General features: G+C 42.5%; 1 protein-coding gene across 2 annotated transcripts in view; it reads right to left on the reverse strand.

The window, feature by feature from the left end:
• Positions 1-27,033, reverse strand: part of KCNT2 (potassium sodium-activated channel subfamily T member 2) — a 207,306-nt gene that overhangs the window by 28,447 nt on the left and 151,826 nt on the right. The window contains exons 14-20 of one of the 2 annotated variants that reach the window (XM_035123140.2): positions 21,137-21,245; positions 16,579-16,728; positions 11,580-11,809; positions 8,430-8,646; positions 6,652-6,757; positions 4,972-5,144; positions 3,121-3,192 (exon numbers count right to left, since the gene is read on the reverse strand). In XM_035123140.2, coding sequence (XP_034979031.1) covers positions 3,121-3,192; positions 4,972-5,144; positions 6,652-6,757; positions 8,430-8,646; positions 11,580-11,809; positions 16,579-16,728; positions 21,137-21,245 — 1,057 coding nt within the window. The remainder of the gene's footprint in view (positions 1-3,120; positions 3,193-4,971; positions 5,145-6,651; positions 6,758-8,429; positions 8,647-11,579; positions 11,810-16,578; positions 16,729-21,136; positions 21,246-27,033) is intronic. The other variant, XM_035123142.2, reaches the window with a different exon arrangement.

The raw sequence follows: 27,033 nt of genomic DNA on the forward strand, positions 1-27,033 counted from the left end.
TGAACTGAGAATGCCTACTTTGAATGAGTCCCAGAATCCTCTGGAATCTTCAGGGATTCTTCATCAAAGGAATGGGTGCATAAATATACTAAGGGCTGGAGGTTCTGAACACACTGGTATTCCCCATGTGTGTGTATTTCCAGTCAGGATATAGGCTTACTGGGGCAGCCAGTAGTAGCTGAGGCTACTTTGAATTCAAGTGTATTGGACCACAGTGCAAACATAATGATCTGCTACATTAATTATTAACAGATGAAATTAGACATGCAGTCTTAATATCATTTGAACAGATAAGCATTAAGATGCCAAATTACCACAATTTCCTCCCAACTCATTATAATTTTATAGCATTCTTTTGTATTTTTGCCAGGCTATTAACTTTTAATAACTGGAAATGAGAAATAACAGGAGGGAAGGTGGTCTCAGACTGGATTCATTGATAAGTTATGCCGCAGTGGCCAAGAACTTTTTGTACTTCTCACAAAAAAAGGGTATTTTGATTAATGTTGCTTTACTAAATTCAAATATAACCTCCAGCTTTAAAACCCGGCAGAAGATGCCACAACTACTACATACAACCTGTTTTCTTCAGTGTATTTTAAGTATTCCAGTTAACTAAAGATCCATCTTGTGCCAGAAGGAAGAAAAGTTAAATGTATCAGCAGGTTTTGCCCAAATAAACGGCACACAAAAACAATGAGGCAAGTATTGGGAACTGTGTTCAAATTACTTAATCTGGACCTAACTCAAGATGATCAGGAAGCACTGATACTTAAACAAGCAAACAAAAAAAACACAATATATATGGCAGCCTACAAAAATACTGGGTTGTATCCAACACTGTGTGTGCAGAGTTTTACTAATGCAATGGGAATTCCCTGCTTTTCCTCTCACCCCCCCCCAAAAAAAACCATTTGCTCCATAGGGTGTAGATTTTATGGGTGGGGAGGCAGCTTCAGAGGAGAGGAGAGGGAAGTTCGATTGGGAAAGCAGAAGTTGGAATAGCAGGTCTGGATATGAACCACTGAGTATATTTAACCCCCCCCCCCCAAAAAAAGAAGAAGAATGGAGAAGAAACAGGGAGATGTTGAAAATTCATACAAAAATAGCTTATTCCCATTATATCAAACCAAATTGCTCAGATTACGATTTTATATATAGCAGCAACAAACAGCTGCTGAATTATACACCAATCTTAAGTGTGTTTCTGGTTTTTTTTAAAAAAAATATCAGCCATTGCTGCCAATGACAACTAAGACAGAGCTCTGCAAAAATTCCAAGGGCTGTTTTCATGTGTCCAGGGAAATTTGCATCTTCTGTACTAATCCACAGGGAAGAGTTTGGGGGAACTTCCAACCTGGAAGCGAAGGATGGCCTCCAGCTGTCATGTAACATTTCCCTCTGGGGAATTTAAATGGCGACACTTTTTAAATTTAAACTTCCCACAGTGCTTCAAAGTACTGGCATGTCAGGGGTTCCAGAAAGCATTTTGGGAAATGTAAATAGCAGCCCCAAACTGCCCCTCTGCTTATGGGCATGCCTCTGTCGTTCACCACCATGTAAGCCCAGAATAGGAGCCCACAGCAATGTAAGGGGGGGGGGTCACCAGAGGGCACTTTGCCAAGGGCCCATTCAACCATGGATTCAGCCCTGCTTGTAAGTTTGGGGAGTTGGATGAACAGATCAAATGGCAAGGGGGCATTTGATAGCACACGAAAAAGCCCTTGACAAGCGGAAGTAGAACAAAAGAATCTGATCCCAGTTCCAAACAGAAACTGGCTTGGACAAAAATGCAAGGTAAGTTTGCGAAGGTACCTTTTATCATATGTGGTGGTTGTGTAAGGTAGTAAAAGCTTTATGGGAGATGATATATAATGAAATGGAAAAAAAATGTTTAAAATAACTTTTGTTAAAAAACCCAAAAAACCAGAAGCCTTTGTATTAGGAATTATAGGTACCAATATTCCAAAGGAACAGAAAAGACTCTTTATGTATGTGACAACAGCCGCTCGAATGCTATTAGCCCAGAGATGGAAAGAAGAAAGAGTCCCTACCAGAGAAGAATGGCAAACCAAGCTCATGGACTACACTGGAATGGCAAAGCTGACTGGAAAGCTCAGGAAAAAAAAGAGGACAAAAACTTTACAAAATAATGGGGGGGGATTATAATTAATTTAAGAGACCACTGCAAGCAGATGAAAACATCAGCAGGATTTTAATATTACTTGTAATGTAACAAATACTATGGAAAATATGGTTGGATATAAAATATAGATTATGGAATAATATACAGTTGTAAATGTCGAAAACAGGACCCATGGAGGGGATGGGGGAAGTCTCGAGATTCAGAGTAATCTCTGTATATGGATATACATTTGAATTGTTATAAATTTATATTTGTAACATCAAATGAAAATGATTATTATTTTTTAAATGCAAGGTCAGTTTGTAAAGATTGTCTAGCTCCCTTTTTGTGGCGTAAGTGCAAATGGAAACAAGTCTTTTCACTGGAAGTACCCAGTTCTAAAACAAGTTTTAAACAAGAACACAGCAGCACATCTCGCGAGAATTACACAATATTGTAATTACTAGACTAGCCACAAAGTGTGTGTGTGTGTGTGTGTGTGTGTGTGTGTGTGTGTGTGTGTTGGAGATAAATAAACTCAGAAACGGTGTGGCTCTAGCTCTCCAAGTCCCATATCACACTGCATTCTCGCCAAATGTCTAAACCACTCCTGTGGATCAGTCTAAATCCTTTATGTCATAGTGAGATGACCTTGAATTCCCTGCAACCTCGTTGAGTCTCTGAAGAACAAGACCAACAGGACTGCATGTGCCCTGGCAACTTGAAAGTGAGTCATGGTTACTTAGACTTGCAGAAATATTGTCCCACAACAACAGAGCCCCTTCGAAGCAAAATGGAATTTGGGTCTCAGAAACAGGATTATTAGTTTTAAAGGGTAAACTAGTAACTCAACGGTTCCGAAGGGTGAAGGATAAACACACATGCAAATATGCTACCATTTGAACTATGACACCACACAGTGACACATGCAATTACACAGCACGGCACACCACACTACAATATTGAGTGTTCCAAGGATATATTTTTTTACCTACTTGTCAATAGAGCCCACCATGTAGTAAACCATTGGAAACCAACAGATTGCATCCAGAAAATGCATATCTGGCCTAAGCAGCAGAGATGGGTCACAAAGCGAAACATATTGTCACAAAGAGTCATGAACTAAGATGCTAACAAGTGCAAATGCAATTTGGAAATGCTGTGATAACTCAAAGAATACTTTTTTAAATTATTCATTCAAAAGGTTTATCTCATCATAACCCCAGGTAACAGAGGTTTTTACTTAGAGAAAACTATCAAATAAACATGATTATATACATATCAGTACTTCTAGCAAAAAGTGTCGAAATCAGACACTTTACAGGGCAGAATAAACCCTATGCTTAACGGCACTGTGTTAATAAAGACAGATCCCTTTCCCATACACCCTGTAGGAATCACTTTCCTGCAACTTGGCCCCAAATAGTTTGGGGCTACATGTGGATGGCACAACAGTATGCGTGGGGCCGATCATATATGCTTTTTTCCAGCATATCAGTACCTTGCCAGATGTTGCTGCTGCTAATTAGTAATATCATCTGATATAAAATGGCCAAATTTTTGTGCACAATTGAATCCTGTTGAAATCAATAGGATTTAAGTCTATCTAACTCAGTGCCGGATTACTGCGGAGTCGCTGAGCTAGAGTAAAGCTTTTTGTCAGCAAAACTTTTCATACATGCATTTTCAGGAGACATGTGTAAGGGCATAGTTTTTGATGCTTGTTGGTGAATTGTTTTGATTTTATGTTTTAACTGTGTTCCTATGGGGAAGAAGGATGGTGTATAAATATAAATAAATACATTTGTGAAGCGTATTTTGTCAATATTCCTGTTTTGTTGCTGTTGTCAACATACTCTGAAATGGCAACACAGGGAGGGGGAAATGTGCTACAGAATACTGGGGGGAAACAATACTTTAAAAATGTTATATTTAAAATATAAGCCTCACAAACAGAATGTAGTGCAAGCACTAGAGGGCACTGTGGTTTTAAACTCCAAATTTCAGCACAGTGTGAAATTTTCAGAGGTGACATTGAAACTATATCTTAAAGACATTTCACACATTATGATTCCCGGAAAGGAAGAGCTAGAAAGAGATCTACTATTGATCATAGGTTCAAGATCTTACATTAGTGAAGGCTGATATTATGAGACTACTGTATACAGCATAAGGAAGGGAACCACAGCAGTTCAGGGTTGTTGCTCTTAACGGGGATACTTCTTGTGTTCTTGTTTAAAATACGGTACTAAAAGCTACGCTTTGCAATAACGTAAAAGCGACCTGTTATGGTTAGCTAAGCCTTTGTCAGGGCAAATGCATTCCAATCTACGCTTCTCTGTGAAGCAACCGCACCTATGCAGAAGTTCAGAACGTGATAAACAGGTTATCTGGTGGAGGTTGAGTTGAAAGGGGGCTGAAAGCTTGAATTTGTGCAAAAAAAAACCCCAAACAAACCCACAAAACTGTGTATGCATGCACCTATGTGAAGCGTGGCAGTGGAGTCTTTCAAGATGAAATGCAGCATTTTGCAATTCCCAGTAATACAAATGGCAAGCTAATATGTACAGCTTGTACAGCTCCTGCGATAGCCATGTTGAAATTTCATTTTGCCATATTTTCAAGGCAGTTGCACCTTAATGTGTCATATCTGAACTTCACCTTTGGTGCATAAAATAAACGCTTGCTGCTGACCATCTTCAAGGTACTGATGCCATAATACGTCCAATTGAAAACCACCCATTTAATGAATTAGCCAGGGATGATGTAGAATGTATCATGCTTTGAATATGAACTCATATCAGTATAATAATAATAATAAAAACCAGCATTTAAAATCCACTTACGGATTATCTAGTAGTAATACTATCGGATTGAGTTCTTTCTTTGGTCTGTAATAAGCCCTGAGAGGAACGATAAAGTTGTAGAGACCATTCCCAGCAGTCTCGGCAGCCACTATTATGATTTTGTTTTTGAATCCATAGGCTTTGGCATCTTCGTAGTAATTATGTTGGCATCCCTAAAACCAGAAAGTTAAAACAGGCACCATGGCCTCCGTTTACAGGAGAGACTGCAAGAAGACTTCATCCTCAACATAGTAACTTGATGGCAGCTGACGGTTGTTGAATTTAAAGACCTGCCCACTTCATGAAATATTGTTGCATGCACAACAAGGTACCTATATTGAACAAACTCATCACGTTCAGCAATATAAAAATGAAAATAATAATAATAATATTGTTATCTATTCAGATTGTTGTAAGATAACCCTCAAAGGAAGAATGGTTGATGAAAACATTGGACTGTGCTGAGATGGCAAAACTGACAGCGCTGATAAAAGATACATCTTTTAAAGCAGAGCAGAAACCTTTTCTAGTCTATATAAAAAGTTATTTCCCATTCGTAAAGACCACAGCGGGGTTTGAAGTGTTAAAAAACAACAGAAAATATAAAGAAAGGTGTAAGAGAAGATGAACTTGGATAAGATGGAACCTTCAAACAAAATTGTATGTAATTTGGGTTAGAAACATTGATGTCGAGTGATCAGGAAGTCACTCGTTTGTTTGTTTGTTTTGAATTGGAATATAATTGTTGAGTAACAACTGTAACTTTCTATATGGAAAAAAGAATAAAATATTATTATAAAAAATATTATTGTAAGCTGCTGTGGAAATATTGTAAGCTTCTGCAGAAATTCTAAATAGACTGAAAAGCAGTTTAAAATGTGATAAACAATAAGATGAACTTATAGTTAATTTGATTTTGAGTTCTTCCTGGGCCACACAGATGATCATTCCCCATATCTTCCATGCTGCTGTTGCATGATGGAAAATTTCACATGTGGAACATGAGAAGTTTGGTCTCATGTTTGCACTGGACTGGAACCAGACAAGGCAGTTAAATATATCCTGGCGTATCCTATCAAGGAAGTACCGGTACTTTCTGATCTAGGTATGCTTCTCATCTTGTTGGACATACAGTACATGCAGACAAAAGGTTTTGCTTCCTCCATGCCTATGAATGAAACCTAGCTCTGAATTGCCTGCCCCTCTTGAAATAACCCATTGCTCACAGCAGAATCATAGGGCTCCGAAGCCTAACCCCAATTTCAAGGTTGCATCTAGCTTGTGTGGCAACTCTACCCTCTACCCTCACGGTGTATGAAGCTTCTGCCCCTTCAAAAGAACATCTCTGGGTAGGGGTAGCCCAGTGTTTCCCAAACTTGGGTTTCCAGATGTTTTTGGACTACACCTCCCACCATCCCTGACCACTGGGTCCTGCTAGCTAGGGGTGGTGGGAGTTGTAGTCCAAAAAAGCAGCTGGAGAACCAAGTTTAGTAAACACTTGCTAGACTAATATGTGCAGGGCTGCGGCAACCATGTTTCCACATGGCAAGCCATGAACCATGCAAACAAAACTGTGTAACAGGCCTCATGGACTAAATGTTGAATTATCTAGGATACAAATGCAGCCACGTGCACAAAATAAACACACAGGAAACACTTTACACAAAACCGTAACTTTACCTTATCTAACCTTAGGCAGCAAAACGGCACTTTTTCATGAAGCAAATGGCAGAAGGTGGGAGAACTTCCTATGTACGGGGAGTAAGGAGGGTAGCCTTTCAGATACCTAAAACGAAGAAATGTGTGGTCTTATTATCACTCTCAGCTATGAGCTTCCTCAGGACACATTCCAGTACAGTGGGGACTCTGCTGCCTAGGACTCTCGTACCTACGGAGCCACCTCTCCTTGTATGCCCCGTACCTTAAGCTCCATAAATAACAACACTTTGGAGGTCCCAAGCCTCAAGTAGGTTAGATTGATTTCAACTAGGGCCAGGGCCTTTTCAGCACTGGCCTTTTCAGCACTGACCCCTCACAAGAGACTAGGGCCCTGCGGGATTTGACATCTTTCCGCAGGGTCTGCAAGACGGAGCTGTTCCGCCTGGCCTTCGGCTTAGACTCACTCTGACCCCTTATATGGGATTTGGTATATAAATTTTCCCTTGGCTTTTTTGCTGGTCCATGTAGAACCGGCATGGATAGCTGGCTCGGGTGAATATCTAATGTTTCTTCCCTTTATGGTCTTGATTTATGGGCTACTACTAAAATGAGGCTGCATTTTAAGCTGTATTTTAAGCTGTATTTTAATTGTTTGTTTGTTTGTGTTTGCTGTTCCTATTACGTTTTATTGTAATCCATATTTGGTGTTAGCCACCCTGAGCCCGGCCCTGGCCAGGGAGGGCGGGGCATAAATTATTATTATTATTATTATTAAATATATTTCCATGTACATTGTAGCTTCCTTTACCTGAGACATAGAGTTACAACAGAGAATATTCCAGTTTTTATACAGTCTCGCTAGTGTCCCTATGTAGCAATCTGGATTTTTTTAAAAAAAACTACTGCGTATCTGCGAAACAAGACAAACAAAAACAAAAACAAAAAACGGGCTTTCCTAGGTCAGTTGTTCTGCCTGTGATCTCATTGCTGCCTCATTTTTCCTAAGCCTCTTTTCCTCTTACTCTTCAAACAGAAAAACTCAGCTTTGGATTGTTTATCAATAATAATAATAATAATAATAATAATAATAATAATAATAATAAATTATTTATACCCCGCCCATCTGGCTGGGTTTCCCCAGCCACTCTGGGCGGCTTCCAACTGAATATTAAAACAGTACAGCTTTAAACATTAAAAACTTCCCTAAACAGGGCCGCCTTCAGTTGTCTTCTAAAAGTAAAATAGTTACTTATTGCCTTGACATCTGCTGGGAGGGCATCTTACTCTGCATCCCTGTTTGCATACCCTGACCTTTTGGCTTTGGACTTCCTGGCTGTTACCTTCTCTTGTCCTTTTGGTGCACTCTGTTCCCTTTTCTTTTACTTCAGAAAAACTTGCTTTTGCCAAATGGGAACTGATTCTGCTGATAACAGTTATTACGCTCACAGGAGAGAACTGGCCCAGTTTCCAGTGGGTGTCGTAAGTTCCACTGCATAAATGCATATTTGTACCATTGGGGTCGCGAGTTCCCTCACCCCTAATTTTAAGTTCTGTTATTATTAGTCATATGCAAGATTAAAAATCAGGATTTTACTGCTCCCTTTGTCTTTTATCGCTAACAATTTCCATGAATTCTATTCTTCAGCACCAAGTACATATTCTGGGGAAAGCTGCTGCATGCCTCACGTGAAAATATTGACATTTTACTTCTAATTATTTCCACCACAGGCATCTAATTTCCTTTCTTCAGCTCCATGCTAAAAAAAACCACACAACTTATTTATGTGAACTGAACATACTCAAGGCCATTCGAAACTTCTTCGTCTGAGGGAGTTGTTTCATCTTCTGACTGGTCACTTAAGAGGTCGCAGGTATGAATTGCTGAGGTGTCAGCAACCTCCAGAACTGGTGCTATGCTAGGCCTCCTGCCTGTTTTTCCTGCCTCTGAAGGAAGGGTTAAGGTAGCCACGCTCGGAGATCTGCAGCTTGTATCTTGCAAATCTATAGCCACAGTACCTGGAAGGAAAGGCAGAAAAGAAGCAAAACAATCTAGCATTTGAAAGGGGGGGTGTGTGCGTAGCTGGAGGGCCAACATATTGGATTTGATCCAGGGGACTAGGAACCAAACTTGATTTGGTGTCAGAATTGCATCCCTTGGCATGGACAGGTCAGGAGAGACCTCAGTCCTCGGAGGCTAGAAATCTGCAGAGGGGTAACTAAAGATTACTGCACATTTTTTAAAAATAAAAACATGGAATGAGGGCTTCAGTTCCCCTCTCCCACTCACTTCATTCAAATCACTTCCCATTATTACCTTCAAATGGAATTGGCAGAACATGGACTGAATCTTACAACATCACATAAGTGTACTAACCTACCAATACTCTGTCTGTCTGTCTGTCTGTCTGTCTGTCTGTCTGTCTGTCTGTCTGTCTGTCTGTCTGTCTGTCTATCTATCTATCTATCTATCTATCTATCTATCTATCTATCTATCTATCATCTGTCTATCATCTATCTATCTATCTAAATTTGCATACTGCCCAATACCCACAGCATCCCTGCCAAGTTCCTCTCTGGAAAAAAAGGGATCGGACCGGAAGTAGCATACCGGAAGTAGTGTTGCCACCATTTTGGAGCTGGGCGGAGCATGCTCAGAAGTGACTTTTGATGCTGCTGTGCCCAGTTCCAAAATGGCTGCCGCACCAGAAGTCGCGCTGCAGCCATTTTGCAACTGGGCAGAGCAGCATCAAAAGTCGCTTCTGAGCATGCTCTGCCCAGTTCCAAAATGGCCGTCGCGCCAGAATAAACCGGGGGAAAACAAAAAAAATCTGTTTTTTCAGCTGGGGGCAGCTGGAAAAACGGGGGTTTCCTGGGGAATACGGGAGACTTGGCAGCTATGACCCACAGGTCTCAGGGCAGTTCAGAAGATAAAATCACAATATAAAAAACACAATATACACCATCAAAACAAAAACAACCCAATAACCCCCTCTCAACACATTTTAAAAGGGCATCGGATACTCATCAGCCAAAGGCCTGGTTAAAGAGGAATGTTTTGCCTGGCGTCTAAAGGTGTATAATGGAGGTGCCAGACGGACATACCTGGGGAGAGCATTCCACAGACAGGGAGCCACTGGGCCATAGGTGGAAGCTGGCGTGTGAAGGAACAGACCTAAACTATGTGCAGCAGAAAAGACGAAAGCCAGTGCTTTCTTGACCCCTTAGTTATGCTTTGGCCCATGGAAGATAAGGAACGCCTTTTTTTTTTTTTTTTGAGGTGCCCCATCACAATAGTCTCAGCCTACTGCAGTATGAGAGGACCGCTTTCTCCTCAATGGCATCACCAATCCCTGTGAAACACTCAGCAAGGCTCACTAAGATAATTATTCCCTCTGAATTTTGGCAGATTGCTAATCATTGCATTGATTACAATTCCAGGAGAGGGACCAGAAAAAGAGAGTGTGAACGAACACTTATCTGGCTGGGTGGGATGAAGAGCCCACCCATTTTAACCCAATCAAGACTTTAATGAGCATGGGAGAGACTTGAAATGGGCTGCAATTATTTGAGCCGGAGGCTTGGATTACCTGTTCCGACACTCACTCTTTCTGTACCTATTACTTGAAAAATCAGCTTCTGAAAAATGGAGCTGTTCCCCTCTCAATCAGCGGGTGAATTGTAAGATTACCTTAAGTAAAGTTTGAAATAACAACACAGGGCAAGAACATTGAGTACTTTTACATAAAGTGATGTGTAGGAACTTCAATTTGACTCATCTAATTTATTTGAGGTTATGTCAAAATGCTGTCTCCGATTAACATTTTATGGGGATGTAGTCAACATAGTCTTAAAGTGTAGGAAGAGAATTGCCAATTGTGTTATTGAGCTATAAATCTGATCATATAGCCTGCATTGTATAATTCTGACTGTGTGGCTTAGCCCCATATTCCTGGGATGCTTTCCCCCCTAAAATGCTTTTCTCTTTGCCTCTTTGCCTCTATGCCTCTGTGTGCCGAAGGGGAAGCCAGACAGAATGCTAAGCTATCAAGGCTGGATGAGCTGGCCCTGTCTGGAACACAGAAGGGCTTATCAGCTGCTATGCCTGACACGCAGTCTTACTCAAGGCTGCTGGAAGTTGCTAGCTTGATGCGTAAACTGAAGGCTAAAGGCTTTGTTAAGCCAGCATGTGTTTACGCACAGGACCGGACACAGGAAGATCCATATATGTACTAGTGACCCCCTTGCGTGCGTGACCCCCTTGCGTGCGCACATTTACAGGGAGGGGGAAAGGAGCCCAAAGAAGTGTATAAGGAGCTTTGCAATTTGTGTTTCACTACTCTTGTCGTGAAACATGGGTCACCAAGAGTCTCTTAAATTTAAGAATTAAATTCTTTCTCTGGAACTCAACCCTGGTGTCGTTTTGACTATCTTTGTCCTGCCTGGGCGCAACTTAAAGGACCCTTAGTAGCTGATAAGGCTACAAAAGAGAACGCACCATCAATGTAATGCTATTTTTGTGATATACAAATGACATGAGAAAACTTGGTATACTTGTTTGTATAACATTATTCCACTTTATAAGACCCAATAAAAACAAATAAATAAATGCAATGCTAAGAATGGGAGGGGGGGTCCCGTTGCATTAGTGTCATTTTTTTTAAATGTATTTTTTGTTTTAATACTGTGATTTTATCTTGTGAACTGCTCAGAAATTCATTTTTTTTAAAGTGCAGATTTGAAAGGTTTGATCTGCCGTCTTGATTCAAATTAGTGTCTGATTGTGTCCCAACCTGGTTCTTGGTTTTGGGAACCATCATACAAAATTTGGTTATAATATCTTAAGAGATGCCCAAATACATAGTGAACAAACTGCTTCCCAAGACATATAACAGATTTTATTCTGTTGCTTCTTTTTTATGTACTTCAACAAAAACGTTACTTTTGCTTACCCATACTAGCAATTATGCTGTGCACTGGCAACCGAGAAGGACCATGATAAAACGACCTTGACATGTGATTTCTCCGATGCTGCTCCTGCTTCTTAAAAGCTGAATTTTCTTCTTTTGTGATGTTGATATAGAAACATATATCTGAAGAGCTCATGATATAACGAGGCCCTGGGTTCAGCAAAATATTTTTGTTGTCTTCCCTCCTGACACCAATTAGACAGACACCAAACCTTAATTCAAAATTTGTATATATATAAAAAAGTGGTTAGGAAAAATGGAATAAAGCACAGAATGTATATCAATATAGGCACACACAAAATTTATTTTTGTATCCCCGCATTATGTGGAAAGCTCAGGTTGGACAAAATGAAAATACATTACTGCCCCCCCAAAAAAGATTCCAATATCAGAGGTTGCCCCTTCTCCATGTTCTCAGACTCTGCTGCTCACAAATAAATTAGACTTGAAAGAAGAACTCTCTTGCAGCCAATAGCCCACTCCTTCACCATCTAATGAATCTTACGGGTCCAGTGAATGCACCACCCTCGACTAGGATCTCTTAGTTCTCTATACTATAATATCTGGTTGTGTAAACTGCTTTAATTCCAACATAGTAAACTGCCACTAGCATTGAGAGGGGGCCGTCTAACTTGCAAACCAGAATGTGTCACACGGGACTTGCGCAAAAAAAGAACAATGGAAATGGAACTTAAAATGTCTATTTTGTTCTTAAAGGCACTCAACAACTTTTGTAACTTGTCCAGATAAAGTTCTCATGGTGTCCATTGTCCTCATAATTGTTCCATCTCTTTTTCATTGTTTTTCGACCGAGGCTGCATCCAAACTAGGGTACTAATGTCTATTGTGTTGCTGTTTCCATGTGGAAGTTTGTGAGCTTTCATCCACACATGGGCATTTCAATTTTATGCTCCTAAAATCTGTTTGAGGTGTATTCCCACTGCATACTGCTGTCTCTTCCCCTCGGTTATTACTTTTCTGTCCACAATAAGACCCCAAAATCTGAGGCCCTCTATGGGCTTGTAAGCAGGTATTCATTTACTTGTGAACTTCCATCTTTTATTTTTGTCTATTTTTGAAATACAAGCTTCCCTATGTACCAGATTTGCACAAAAGAATAGTAAAAAGTGTGTGTGTGTGTGTGTGTGTGTGTGTGTGTGTGTGTGTGTGTTGCTTCAAGCCCAGCAAGAATTTGGAGTTGCTCACATGAAAGACTGCTGCTTTCTTTCCTCCTCCTATCTCTTCCTGTCTCCTGTACCTGAAAGGACCGTTTCTATTGGTACCTCGGGTATTTTGTGCAAGAGCAGTTCTGCACAAAAGACCTGTTTTAAATGAAATCTAAAATACTGTGAGCCTTCCTTAAACTGGTGGGAAAAGGCAGCTGCATGATTTCCTTTAGGCCGATGGAAACAGATTAGAAGTAGGGTGTGTGGTGATAGATGGCAGCCAATAAATTGTCACAACATTTGTAAAAAACAAAACAAAACACAGTGTGCTTCAGTGTGTCCACAGTTAGTTAACATGTGATTTTATATCGGAGTGCCTTCCTTTATTGATTAACCAAAGCCCAGCGAAACCTGAATTTAGTAGGGAGTGTGGGGACTGCTGCTTGAAGAAGGACAATTTGTGGACATTGCACCCCCCCAAAAAAAAACCCATAGAGACACAAGCGGTTTCAGATCCACATTAAACTCCAGTGTGGGCGAGTCCTAATTTTCTTTTTGTCAAATTGTGAATTTGTTCCATTTTCTTTAAACCTGAGTAGTTATTGATCCCTTAGGCATTAATTAAGACCTATTTCAAGGGCTCCAAATCCACTTTTTTTTGGGGGGGGGCGTTAAATGGTTTCATATTTGTGGAAGGATATACAGGTGCAATTATGCAAATAAAGCATTAACCCTTAACCAGAACTCTTAGCTCCAGAGAGAGAAGATGTAGAGGTAACACACAAAGTTTTTATGTTTTTTTAAAAAATGGGAAAATAAGAAACAAACTTGAACGTGTGAAAGAACAGTGTTCTGGGCACATCCTCAAGTATATATTATTCAGTGCATATAGGACTTGAGAAGTGAAAACTGAGATCTTGGACTGGGATAAATATAGGATGCCCTGAGAGATATCATCCTAGGATACCATTGTCATCACAGCCTCTTAATCATGCCTTTCATATACTGACGACATCACACAATTTGCCATGCAGTCAGCATATTTTCGAGCTCTGCCTTGCTCAGAGTTAGTTCCCCTCAAATTATGTTTGTGATCAAATGCATGATAATGACACCTCGAGGGATATAACAGGGAAATGTTTTAAGCCTTTTTCATGTTGCATCAACTAATTTCTCTAATCAGACTCTTAATCCCACCTCCTGTTCAAAAAATGAAAGAAGGCTTGTATTATGCGCCATATTAAAACTGTGCTATTATTGCTGAGCAGAGACCTATTTTCAGGCCCTTTTCTCACTACAAAGTGTTCTTAAAACCTATTTATAAACAATTGAAAATAGGTAACAGGAAAATAGCTTTGCCTCTGATGATTTTGATCATCGGGGACGTCTAAGCCGGTTGGGCGCCGTGGCGCCGTGGCGCAGAGATCGCTCCGGCGTCCCCGCCCTGGTGGGCGGGCGCAGCGCGCAGCACGGCTTCCGCGCGGCTTTGCTGTGCAGCGCCCTCCTGCTGGCCCGGCGCCCTGGCACCCCGCGCCACCGAGACTACCCCTAGAGCCGGGCCTGTAGAACATTGCTGCATTTCTGTGTGTGTTTCTGAGCTTTATACAGTAAGACAGAAATGGTTTGTCCTAAAACAAATCCATCTAAGTTCATACGCTGTATGCTGTGTGGCACAGGTGAAAAATATTTTTCAGGTCAAGGTCTGTATGCTCATCTGGGAAACCTTCCTGGGGTCACATGCCAGAGGAGCCACAGAAAATAGTGGACAAAACCAGTGTTTCTCAACCAGTGTGCCTCCAGATGTTTTGGGACTACAACTCCCATCATTCCTGACCACTGGTCTTGCTAGCTAGGGATGATGGGAGTTGTAGTCCCAAAACATCTGGAGGCACACTGGTTGAGAAACACTGGACAAAACCATATTAAATCCAGCTTTCTACAGAAGGCTTGTTTCTGCACACTCACATAAACGCTCTATCAAACATACCTCTCTATCTTTCATCCAGGAAACCTAGAGACATTGTGAAAGTTCAAGAACACATTCCACACAGGCAAAAACCCTCAAGGAGGGTGTCATTGTGGGCTGGCGGGGATTGTGTTGCCTGGAGAGAATCCCAATGGCCAGACAAAGAGACCCAGAGGAATTGAGTTTCCCCACAAATACCCATTTAGCACTTGGCAGACCAGCTGTCTGTACCGTTTTTGCCAAACTGTAATGAGAATGCGCTGCACTTTTCTGCACATGACCAGAACTCAAAGGAAGCTATTCTTGAAACAAGAACTTGCGTGAGATGCAGGAACGTCTTTCTAAGTGTAACTCACTGAGAAAGAACACTCAATTCTATCCTCTAAAAATAGAACATGGCGGATCGGACCACTTTGGGGGACACTACCACCACATGTGGCACATTAAAGTCTTTCACATCTTTCTGTTTTGACACTTCTTTTTTGCTTGAGATGACATAGAGCACCCTCCCCATTTATGTGAGTAGCAGACACTAGTTGGGCCCAGGGCTTGCACAGGAGAGAAAACAAAATCTGGGGAGCATGATGTGGATTTAACATGGCTATGGCCATGGGATTTGGGAAGGGAGAAGTGCAGTGCTGAATTAAGACCTTTAGAGAGGCCCTGAACACTTAAAATATTTTGGTGCCTCTATATATACAGTATCTAATTAAAAATATAAACAATAATAAACCGTAAAATAACATTTTGTTTTTTGAAATGAAACGAAACCTACAGTAAGATGGAAAACAAAGTCTTCGATCAGATCCTGTAAACTAATCTTACGTGACACGTCTGCTTCTGTACTTAGTAGAGATGAGACACCGAGCCTGTCTTGTTGCCTAGTCGTACTGTTGGGATTTTTAATATCCTTCAACTGAGAAAATGAATGCTCAGCTGAGCAATTTGTGACCATTCACGTTAAAAATCTGCCAATGGAAAATTTCTGTGTTGCCTCCCTTCCCTTGATGCCTCAAGCACATGTTTATTTTGCTTAATCCAGCCCTGGGGAAGTGGTAAAGCAGGCATATGCAAACTCTGGCCCTCCAGATGTTTGGGACTACAATTCCCATCATCCCTAGCTAACAGGACCAGTGGTCAGGGATGATGGGAATTGTAGTCCCAAACACCTGGAGGGCCAGACTTTGCCTATGACTGTGGTAAAGGAAGACCTCTCAGTGTAACCAAACAGCAGATCTCACTAGGCGTCAGGTGGTTTTTCAATACATAGGATTAGCCATACATTTTTTGATGAGGGCCGAACAATTGTATCTGTTGTCTCATCGATATCAACCATATCAATTCCAACTGAGATCGGGACCATGGCATCCAGGGAGAGCACCATTTTCCCAGTGAAAATTGCATTTCTGAAGCTCTTGTCTTCATAGCTGCCAAGTTATCCCTTTTTTACAGGGATTTTCCCTTATGCTGAATAGGCTTCCTCGCGAGAAAAGTGAAAACTTGGCAGCTATGCTTGTCTTATCTGGTTTGGTCCAGAACAATCAGTATCAGCCCCCAAACATATAGGAACAGGGAAGAAGCTTCCAGATGAGAGGCTACACTCGGCAGTCTACTTTAAGAATGTAGTGAGCAAGGTGCAGTGGCTTCTGAGCTACGGAAATGGTACAATTTTAAATTCCAGTGTACCCAACCAAGGCTGTCTCTGTAGCATACATTCACATAAAACCCTATCAACCGAAGTGCAGGCTTCTTACTAACAGGCCAAACAGCCCTGTGCATTCCAGTCAACCAAAGAAAGAGTTTCTGAAAGGAAGTTGCGTTAAATGCCACCGTTAGAAATGAAACATACTTTTTGTGTGCATGGAAAGATGCATATGTGAAACTCTTTCCCTCATATTCAGCAAAAAATACACTCTCCTCCAGGATAATGTGATACACTTCATTACCAGAGCATCTGCCGTACATTTTCTGCCACTGTTCTGGGGATTGCTGGCCCTCCCTGAAACACATGTAGAAAGCAACATGAAACAGTTTCACCATGTTAGATGGATGGCAGATTCATGACATTACAGTAATGGAGCCTCTTCTCCACCATTGATGACATGGCGATGATGACAACCTTCAAGAGTGCAAAGAAGTCCAGGATAAAAAGTCATGCATGGAATTTACTGAGGTTGGATTCCCACTCTGATACAAGCCATTTTATAGTCTCTCCAACTACCGTGTTTCTCATATTTTAAGGCATCCCCAAAAAATAAGCCATGACAGGATTTCAAAGGGTTGGTGAAAAATAAGACGCACCCCGAAAATAAGCACTATCGCAAAGCCCCGACCGAGTGAGAGGCGAAGCCGCGGGACCCAGCAGGAGCTCCCTGCCTGCTTCCCCGAGCCGTAGCGTATCGGGGGACAGAGCCGAAGATCGGCGGGCGCTCCTTGCTGGGCTTGACAAGCCCGGGAAACAGCGCCCGCCGATCTTCGGACCTGTGCTGTGTGACAGGCGGGGGGGGGGGGGAAGCGGAGATCGTTCTCCGCTCTCCCCCCACCCCCGCCTGTCACCGAAGATCGGCGGGTGCTCCTTGCTGGGCTTGACAAGCCCGGCAAACAGCGCCCGCCGATCTTAGGACCTGTGCTGTGTGACAGGCGGGGGGGAAGCGGAGATCGCTCTCCGCTCTCCCCCCACCCCCGCCTGTCACCGAAGATCGGCGGGCGCTGTTTGCTGGGCTTGACAAGCCCGGCAAACAGCGCCCGCCGATCTTCGGCCCTGTGCTGTGTGACGGGCGGGGGTGGGGGGGAAGCGGAGATCGTTCTCCGCTCTCCCCCCACCCCCGCCTGTCACCGAAGATCGGTGGGCGCTGTTTGCTGGGCTTGACAAGCCCGGCAAACAGCGCCCGCCTATCTTCGGACCTGTGCTGTGTGACAGGCGGGGGGGGAAGCGGAGATCGTTCTCCGCTCTCCCCCCACCCCCGCCTGTCACCGAAGATCGGCGGGTGCTCCTTGCTGGGCTTGACAAGCCCGGCAAACAGCGCCCGCCGATCTTCGGCCCTGTGCTGTGTGACGGGCGGGGGGGGGGAGCGGAGATCGTTCTCCGCTCTCCCCCCACCCCCGCCTGTCACCGAAGATCGGAGGGCGCTGTTTGCTGGGCTTGACAAGCCCGGCAAACAGCGCCCGCCGATCTTCGGCCCTGTGCTGTGTGACGGGCGGGGGTGGGGGGGAGAAGCGGAGATCGTTCTCCACTCTCCCCCCACCCCCGCCTGTCACCGAAGATCGGCGGGCGCTGTTTGCTGGGCTTGACAAGCCCGGCAAACAGCGCCCGCCGATCTTCGGACCTGTGCTGTGTGACGGGCGGGGTGGGGGGGAAAGCGGAGATCATTCTCCGCTCTCCCCCCACACCCGCCTGTCACCGAAGATCGGCGGGCGCTGTTTGCTGGGCTTGACAAGCCCGGCAAACAGCGCCCTCCGATCTTCGGACCTGTGCTGTGTGACAGGCGGGGGTGGGGGGAAGCGGAGATTGTTCTCTGCTCTCCCCCCACCCCCGCCTGTCACCGAAGATCGGCGGGCGCTCCTTGCTGGGCTTGACAAGCCCGGCAAACAGCGCCCGCCGATCTTCGGACCTGTGCTGTGTGACAGGCGGGGGTGGGGGGGAAGCGGAGATCGTTCTCCGCTCTCCGCCCACCCCCGCCTGTCACCGAAGATCGGCGGGCGCTGTTTGCTGGGCTTGACAAGCCCGGCAAACAGCGCCCGTGTGCACTTTATTAAAAAAATAAGACATCCCTTGAAAATAAGCCATGTCGTGTTTTTTGAGGAAAAAATTAATATAAGACATGTCTTATAATATGAGAAACACGGTAGGAGCGAAAGAAAAACAGAACAGCTCGGAGAGTTGCCCGCCATCTTCTTCAGGCTGTCTCTCCCTCCCTCAGCAGTTACCTCAGAGCTACCTGGGCGCCATCTTGTCTTGAGGGGAAGAGAGATCCAGCTTTCTAAAATCTTTGCATGGTCTCTACCATATCATTTCTGTCATTTTAGCTGGTGTTTTTCCATTTTAATAATTTTAGGTAAACCATTTTGTGAGGTTAGCCTGAAAAGCAGTATACAGATACCTGAAATAAAGGCTTAAACCCCCCCCCCCTTTTTATAACATTATAACATTTTTCACTTCAATACAAACATCCTGCTGTGGAACAGGAAGGACATGCTATGTAAAATAGAAAAACCATCTGTGATAAGGAATTAATAGTAAGAACGTTTAAAAACAGCAAAACTACCCCCCCATCTTATGCTAATTAATTCCTATTTGCTAAAGAAAACCTCTAAATGATCATGGGCTGAGAATTCCACATACACTTGGCTGAGCACATTAATGCTAATGAAGCTAGGTTTCCTCTTCTCCTTTTCCCTTCAGTGTTCTCGTCTGGCAAGCAAAGCTGTTTCCTCCCCTCCGCTTCTCTTAGCAGGTGCCAATGAAATGGGAAGCATTAATACCTTGACATTTGCCTGCCTCAGCATGGCATTTGGTCCACCTTGGGCGATGCTTGGCTGCCACACAAGAGGCTAAACACTCCCCTGTGAGCAAATGGCAGTGTTTTATTCAGAGCGCTCTCCACTCCCACCTTGCGACTATTTAATTATATTTGTTTGTTTGTTTATACATACTTATTCATCATACAAACAAGCATTGAATAAAGCGAATGAATAATACAAAAACAGAAGAAAATACAAAAGCGAAATTACGAGGATTATAACATAAAATGCAATAAAAAAATAAAGCATTATATTCTCCTAAAAAGGGAAAAAGAAGAACGCAAAATAATACCGAAAAGGGGGGGAGAGAAAAAAGAAGGGAGGAATTGACTTCCAACTAACTCCATGTGGATCTTTATTCCTCGTATCACTGGTTGTCTGTAATGATTAAATTCTTGGATAAATATTCTAATTACCTGTGAGATTTTTATTCTAAGCTAAACGGCGTATGAATCTGAGAATCAGTTCTCTTCATATAATTCATAAAGACTCCCCACTCTCTCCTTATTTCCTCGTTAGAATAATTTCTTATTAAACCTGTAAGTTTGGCCAGTTCAAGATATTCTTGAATATCTTGACTTTTTAATTTTCTTAAGCAGACCCAGCATTCAACTTAAGCACCCAAACCAGCACCTTAATACAGTCAAGTAGCCAGAAATAAATCCACAGGAATTATTTCTTTCTTATTATTTGTTCTCTTATTCTCTGAGCAAAAACGTCCCAGGACATCATACTTTGTGGTAACAATCATACCAGCCAAAAAAGTCTGAAATGTGAGAGGGTCCCGTCCTCTCCGCTGCTACTGCTAACAAAATAAAGGCACTCTACTAAAAAGGTGTCTTTGCTTTCATAACTTTTGCTATTTTTATTTTATTGGTTATGGACTATGATGTCCCTATTTTCCTCAGAGAAATGTTGAAGGGTATAGAATCATAGAATCGTAGAGTTGGAAGAGACCACAAGGGCCATCCAGTCCAACCCCCTGCCAAGTAGGAAACACCATCAAAGCATTCTTGACATATGCCTGTCAAGCCTCTGCTTAAAGACCTCCAAAGAAGGAGACTCCACCACACTCCTTGGTAGCAAATTCCACTGCCGAACAGCTCTTACTGTCAGGAAGTTCTTCCTAATGTTTAGGTGGAATCTTCTTTCTTGAAGTTTGAATCCATTGCTCCATGTCCGCTTCTCTGGAGCAGCAGAAAACAAGCTTTCTCCCTCCTCCATATGGCATCCTTTTATATATTTTAACATGGCTATCATATCACCCCTTAACCTTCTCTTCTCCAGGCTAAACATACCCAGCTCCCTAAGCCGTTCCTCATAAGGCATAGTTTCCAGGCCTTTGACCATTTTGGTTGCCCTCTTATGGGATTGAAGATTTGCTTCCAGTCCCTCAGCTTTGCAATACATGTATACCTGCCCCTTGATTATTAGCATTTCTTTAAAAAGAATATATATATACATGTAACTTCTCCCCACAAATAAGAGAAATGTTTTCTGGGGGAGCAACACGGGAAGATCTTCCCACAGTGCAAGGAGAAAGACATAAGGCTTCATCTCCAGCAGATGGGGAGGAATATAGATGGCAAAGCAATTCCTAAAACAGCCACGTCATAAACAAGGCCTAAAAAAACTCCTTAAACTAAGGAAAGATACAAGATATATGAGATCAATAAACCAACTTCTCCCAGTAATCCATTTGGAAACCCAGACTGTTCTGCCATTTGAACAGCACAGCAACACAGTTCTAAATATAGAGGGGAAATGTTTGGTCACCTGAATAAGTTCTTCTAAGAAAAATAAAATAAAATGTGATTTTCACGGACGGACACTTCTAGTGTGTACTTGCAACAGCAGAGCATAATTTTAAGGAATTTTATACTTACTGCCCTCTTGAGGTATGAACTAACAAGGTGATGAGTGTGGATGTAGCCGGGCAAATACAGTTTAAAGCTAACATTGCATATTTGAATTCCTCTTCGCACACAACGTGATCTGCAAGAAAAGCGGGAGAATTTTATGTAAGGCATGAATTGCTAGCTGGCAGCCCACAGGGTAGATGTGGGCCCTGAAGTAATTTTACATTCTCTCTAGAGGTCCTGCCAAGTTTGAGCCAAAGGCTTTGTAAAATGCCTTTGCCCAGTTCCACTTGAAAGCAAAAGGGTGAGAAGAGGATGTGTTCTACAATGTCAATATTGCATCTTTCCTTTGTATTTTGTACAGGGTAGCAAGCAGATAAAGAAAGGGACTTTGTGGTGGTGGTGCCATATCTGTAGAAAGCTCTCCCTTGGGAGGACCGCCCAACACCTGGGATGTACTTTATAGTGCCAAGTCAATACCTTTTTCAACATTTCTCAAGAATGTTGAATGTTTAATTGTTGTTGCGTTGTCTTTTTTTTGCCCCACTGACATTTATACACCACATTTCATAATGGAAGCAAAATTGGCATACACATGGTTCTGAGATCGCCACCCATTCATGTCCTGACAAGACTCAGAGCTGCTGAGAATTATAGGGATAGAACTACCTAAATTGTATAGAAATTTATTCATGTATGTGACTACAGCGACAAGAATGTTACTTGCCCCAAAATAGAAAGAAGAAGAAATTCCAGTGAAGGAAGAATGGATACAAAAACTTATGGAATATGCAGCAATGCTGAAACTTACCAGAAGAATAAGAAATCAAGATAGCAAACTTTTTATAAGAGAATGGAAATGGTTTACTGAATATTTACAGATAAATTGTAAACAGATAATAACCTGCAGCTACATAAGAGTATATCTTTAAAGAAGATAAATAAATGACTAAGCAAAGTTAATTTGGATACGCAGAAGATATTAAAAATAAATTTAAGGAACTGAGAAAAGAGGGGGAAGGAAGTCAAGTTTTGAAATGTCAAAATGATTATAAAATCAGTGAAATGTCTGTCTAGTGGCTGTCTGTTTTGGAGCAGGGGCCCGGTAGGAATTTTGCCATTTGGCTGATTGGCTGGTGCCACTTGTTTTTTGCCTACCGTGTAGCAAATCGTCACAACTTTGTAAGGTTGGCGGAAGGCATTGGTTCAATGTTTTGTGGAGGGGAAGTGGTTAGCTGTGCCTGCCTCTCCATCGCTGCTGCTAGGGAATTCCGTTAAAGGAATCCAGGGGCTCGCCTTGCCTTTGTCCGAACCCTGTCAAGGGTCTAGGGCCACGCCAGAGCCCCTGGGAGGATCTGGGGTGAGCTGTGAGATCGAAGGAGTTCTTGCTCCTCAAGAATGCTTTCCCTTACTGACATATGGTGGTGCCCAGTGTCAGTCCTGTTCCTGCCACCGTGCAGGTTCAGGTAGTCTGGAACCAATGCCTAAGCAACCACTCACATGCTGTAATCAATAAGATAAGATATCTTTATTGTCATTGTCCCCTTGCGGGAACAACGAAATTACTCGGTTGCTACATCCACTCAGATAAAGCATTCCACATAATCCAAAATTACAAAACCTAATTAAAAACAGTAAATATAATACAAATAACAAATGAAATAAGATGACTTCAAAGTCCAGGCTTTCCATTTAAGGCCAAAATCGCTCTAGAGAAGAAACTGTTCCTGAGACGGCTCGTTCTTGCCTGCATAGTTCTAGATCTCCATCCCGATGGCAGGAGCTGAAAGAAATGGTGACCAGGGTGCGTTGGATCTCTTGATATGTCTAGTGCTTTTCTATGGCACCTGGTGGTTGTGAAGTTGTGGCCAAAATTTAATGCCAAAAACCTTAAATTAAAATCTACGTCTATTGTGTCTTCATTTGGGGGTGGTTTTGGGGTTCTTCACACTCAATTGCTTAGTTGAACCTAGCCCATAGAAGAGTAGCTTCATTTTTTATTTTTATTTTTTAACAAACGCAACCTCCTTTTCCACCTCAATTTTGTTGGTGGCATAGCCCAGCAGAAGCACTGAAATTCCTAGAAAAAGGTGACGTCTGATGAGAAAATTACTCAGGAACACAGAATGGCTAGAGGGGTTGCCTTGACAGATAGAGTTACTCAAACTTAGTATCCATTTATATGCTGTGCTATTGAGAGAGGAGGAGAGGGGAGCTACGACTACCACAATCACATTTGTCATTTTGGACGGATCCATTTTCGTTTAACCCTCTGTCAGAGTGAAAGTATCAGCCTATGTACCATTGTCTTGAAATGAGGTAACATTTATTTCTTTTATTATTTCTTTATTTATTTATTACTTCTTTCTGTTTATATATTGTACTGCTTACCCCTTTTTTTGCAAAATCTCAATAAAAGCAATTCTTGTTAAAGAGAAAGAGAGAGAGAGAGAGATGCTGTTTAAAAATGCGCATTTAAAAAGTAGCATTTAGCCTAAGTTACTTCTAGACTTATTTTATATATGTATATATCCATGTACTCAGGTTCATGGTTATGATATTACATTTCAAAGCTATAAAAATGTGGGTGCACAGCCGTGAAAAAGAAATTGAAATGTAGCTCCTTGATTCATTTCTATAATTAAAAACAAAACGAGGCAAAATGTAAGGTTAGCCTCATCCGCATATGTCTTTCCTACATAAATACATTTTAAAATGGTAATAGGAAAAAAATTAATTTCTGGTTAGAAAAGTATATTATGAACATGGTGCACTCATATTGCATGATCACACCCCCACACAGATGCTCACAGGACCCAACACAGAAGCAGACTTTGGTAATACTTGATATGAGCAAAGCCAAAGTTTGCTGCCCCCAAATGAATACTCTCAATGATGGATCTTCTCAATTTTGTGCGCCTGCTAGGCTCAATGTTCAGTGTGTGGTAATTGCCAACACTGCCGTAAATCTGGTGCTGAAAACTGAGCAGATGTGGGGGAACTACACATCTAGATGTTGCTGAACTACAACTCCCAACCCCCTTGGCCATGCTTGTTAGGGAGTTGTAGTACAGCAGCATCTTCCCCAGGACCTACAATAGAGCAGGTAAAGGTAAAAGGTAAAGGACCCCTGGATGGTTAAGTCCAGTCAAAAGCGACTGTGGGGTTGCGGCACTCATCTTGCTTTCAGGCCGAGGGAACTGGCGTTTGTCCACAGACAGCTTTCCGGGTCATGTGGCCAGGATGACTAAACCGCTTCTGGTGCAATGGGACACCATGATGGAAACCAGAGTGCACGGAAATGCCGTTTACCTTCCCGCCACAGCGGTACCTACTGTAATCTACTTGCACAGACATGCTTTCAAACTGCTAGGTTGGCAGGAACTGGGAGCAATGGGAGCTCACCCTGTCGCGGGGATTCGAACCGTCGACCTTCTGATCGGCAAGCCCAAGTGGCTCAGTGGTTTAGACCACAGCGCCACCCGCATCCCATATCTGCAATAGAGCGTTTGGTCACAAGACGTTCATTGCTCTTGCAATTCCCTTCTATGTTACTCCTGTTTCATACTCCCACCCACCCCACCCCCGCCTTTGACTTCCCCACTGTTTAAATTTAGATTTGGGTCAAGCCAAATCTACATTGTTCTAGTGAATGCACATTTCTGGAGTTAGATAAGTAGATAAGTACCAACACCTTAAAAAAAAAAGTTAAAAGTGTGGCACTTACTGAAACACCTTCACAGAGAGCAATGGCACTTTTTTTCTATACTGTATATAAAAAAGCACTGTGAAGAAGAAGAAGAAGAAGAGGAGGAGGAGGAGGAGGAGGAGGAGGAGGAGGAGGAGGAGGAGTTTGGATTTGATATCCCGCTTTATCACTACCTGAAGGAGTCTCAAAGCGGCTAACATTCTCCTTTCCCTTCCTCCCCCACAACAAACACTCTGTGAGGTGAGTGGGGCTGAGAGACTTCAAAGAAGTGTGACTAGCCCAAGGTCACCCAGCAGCTGCATGTGGAGGAGCGGAGACATGAACCCGGTTCCCCAGATTACGAGTCTACTGCTCTTAACCACTACACCACACTGGCTAAGGTGGCAATGGTGGCAGTGAATAATTCACAGAGATGCCATTCATACTGGCAGCCAGTGCTATTCTTCTAGAAAAAGAGGTGCCAGAACTCGCCATGAACGCCTCGCATGTTCCTTTAAAATGGCAATGGTGCCCACCTGAGAGGTGCCAGAACTGAGTTCTGGCAAGTTCCAGCGGGGGGGATCTGGATCCAGCAAAATTCATTTCTGCCTTATTTATGACCTGAGAAGTTAAATAACCTTGAAAATGTATACATGTTAAGTGGTCTTTACTCCCACTGAAGAAATGAGACTATTCCTGATTTCAGTGATCTCTGGTTTCACAAATGATGCCCTGCCTCATGCAAGTCGATTGAGCAAATTCAAATGCTTAATTGGTTTGCAGACAGTTTGAGGCTATAGTGACTTTTTTTTTTTTGCCTCAGAAATACAACCATCACTTCTCTCTGAAATTAACGCATTCTACCGTAGAAGCAGCCCAGTACCTTGGGTCTAATCTTTTCTCTGTATAACACAATAAAAAGTACTTTTAAAAGTTGTTGGCATAACCAGTAACAGCGTTGATTCTCCACCCCCAGCTCCCCATTTATTTATTTTTTACTTTCAGAACAATCTTCCATTTTTTTATCCCTAAATTGCTTTTTAGAAGTATGACTTTTCTCCGCAGGGTTATCTCATTTTCACGTCCCCAGAAATATTGATTTCCACTAACTTAATCCACATCTCAATTTGAGAGGAAAACCTAATCTAGTCACTGTTAGATTTCTTTTTCTCATTCGCAGACTGCAAAGTACTTTATCTCCAAACTGTGCATAGGCAACGTACCTGTCTATAGTACATGCATTATTCTGTTACTGATGGATAACTCTAGAGTTTTATTCAGAATCTATCAAAAAAAGAGCAGGTATCTATAATACGCATGCACATGCACCTGAAACTCTATTACACCTTACATATTGCATAAAACAGGGAAATAATCTTGAAGCTCAAATACCCAAGGGAAATTTATCAGCCATAACCTGTCCTGTTTTAATATGATTGTTGTTGAGCTGGTTCACATGTAACACTAAGCCAAACTATGGCTTAGTATGAGTGTGCATAGATTGTACGCCAAGTGATGGCTTGGCTTAGCATGCCATTGAAACCCAGGATCATCCTTTGTCGCTCTCCAAACAAACCACAAGTTGTAATTCCTAGGAAAAAAACCTTGGTTACAGCTTCAAGGACGTGGGTGCCACTGTGGTTTAAACCACTGAGCCTCTTGGGCTTGCTGATCAGAAGGTTGGCAGTTCGAATCCCTGCGACGGGGTGAGCTCCTGTTGCTCTGTCCCAGCTTCTGCCAACCTAGCAGTTTGAAAGCATGCCAGTGCAAATAGATAAATAAGTACCGCTGCGTGCTCTAGCTTCCATCACGGTGTCCCATTGCACCAGAAGTGGTTTAGTCATGCTGACTGCATGACCTGGAAAGCTGTCTGTGGACAAACGCCGGCTCCCTTGGCCTGAAAGTGAGATGAGCTCCGCAACCCCATAGTCACCTTTGACTGGACTTAACCATCCAGGGGTCCTTTCCCTTTCCCTTTTTTAACAGCTCCTGGTTTGAATGGAGCAAGACAAGGCATGAACAGACCCTCCAAGTTTGCCTATTTTCCAGGGACAGTCCTGGATTTACAGAAGCCATCCCAGTTTCTCAATTGATCATGGAATGTCCCCAAGGAAACCATTTATGGAGGAGAGAAATCCTGTCCCCCAACCCAAGGAGATATGTGACTATACAACCTTTAGAAGGCAGCCCTGTATAGGGAGGTTTTTAAACGTTTAATGTTTTATTATATTTTTAT

Source organism: Zootoca vivipara, chromosome 7, assembly GCF_963506605.1.
Source record: "Zootoca vivipara chromosome 7, rZooViv1.1, whole genome shotgun sequence".
In the NCBI taxonomy this organism is placed as follows: domain Eukaryota; kingdom Metazoa; phylum Chordata; class Lepidosauria; order Squamata; family Lacertidae; genus Zootoca; species Zootoca vivipara.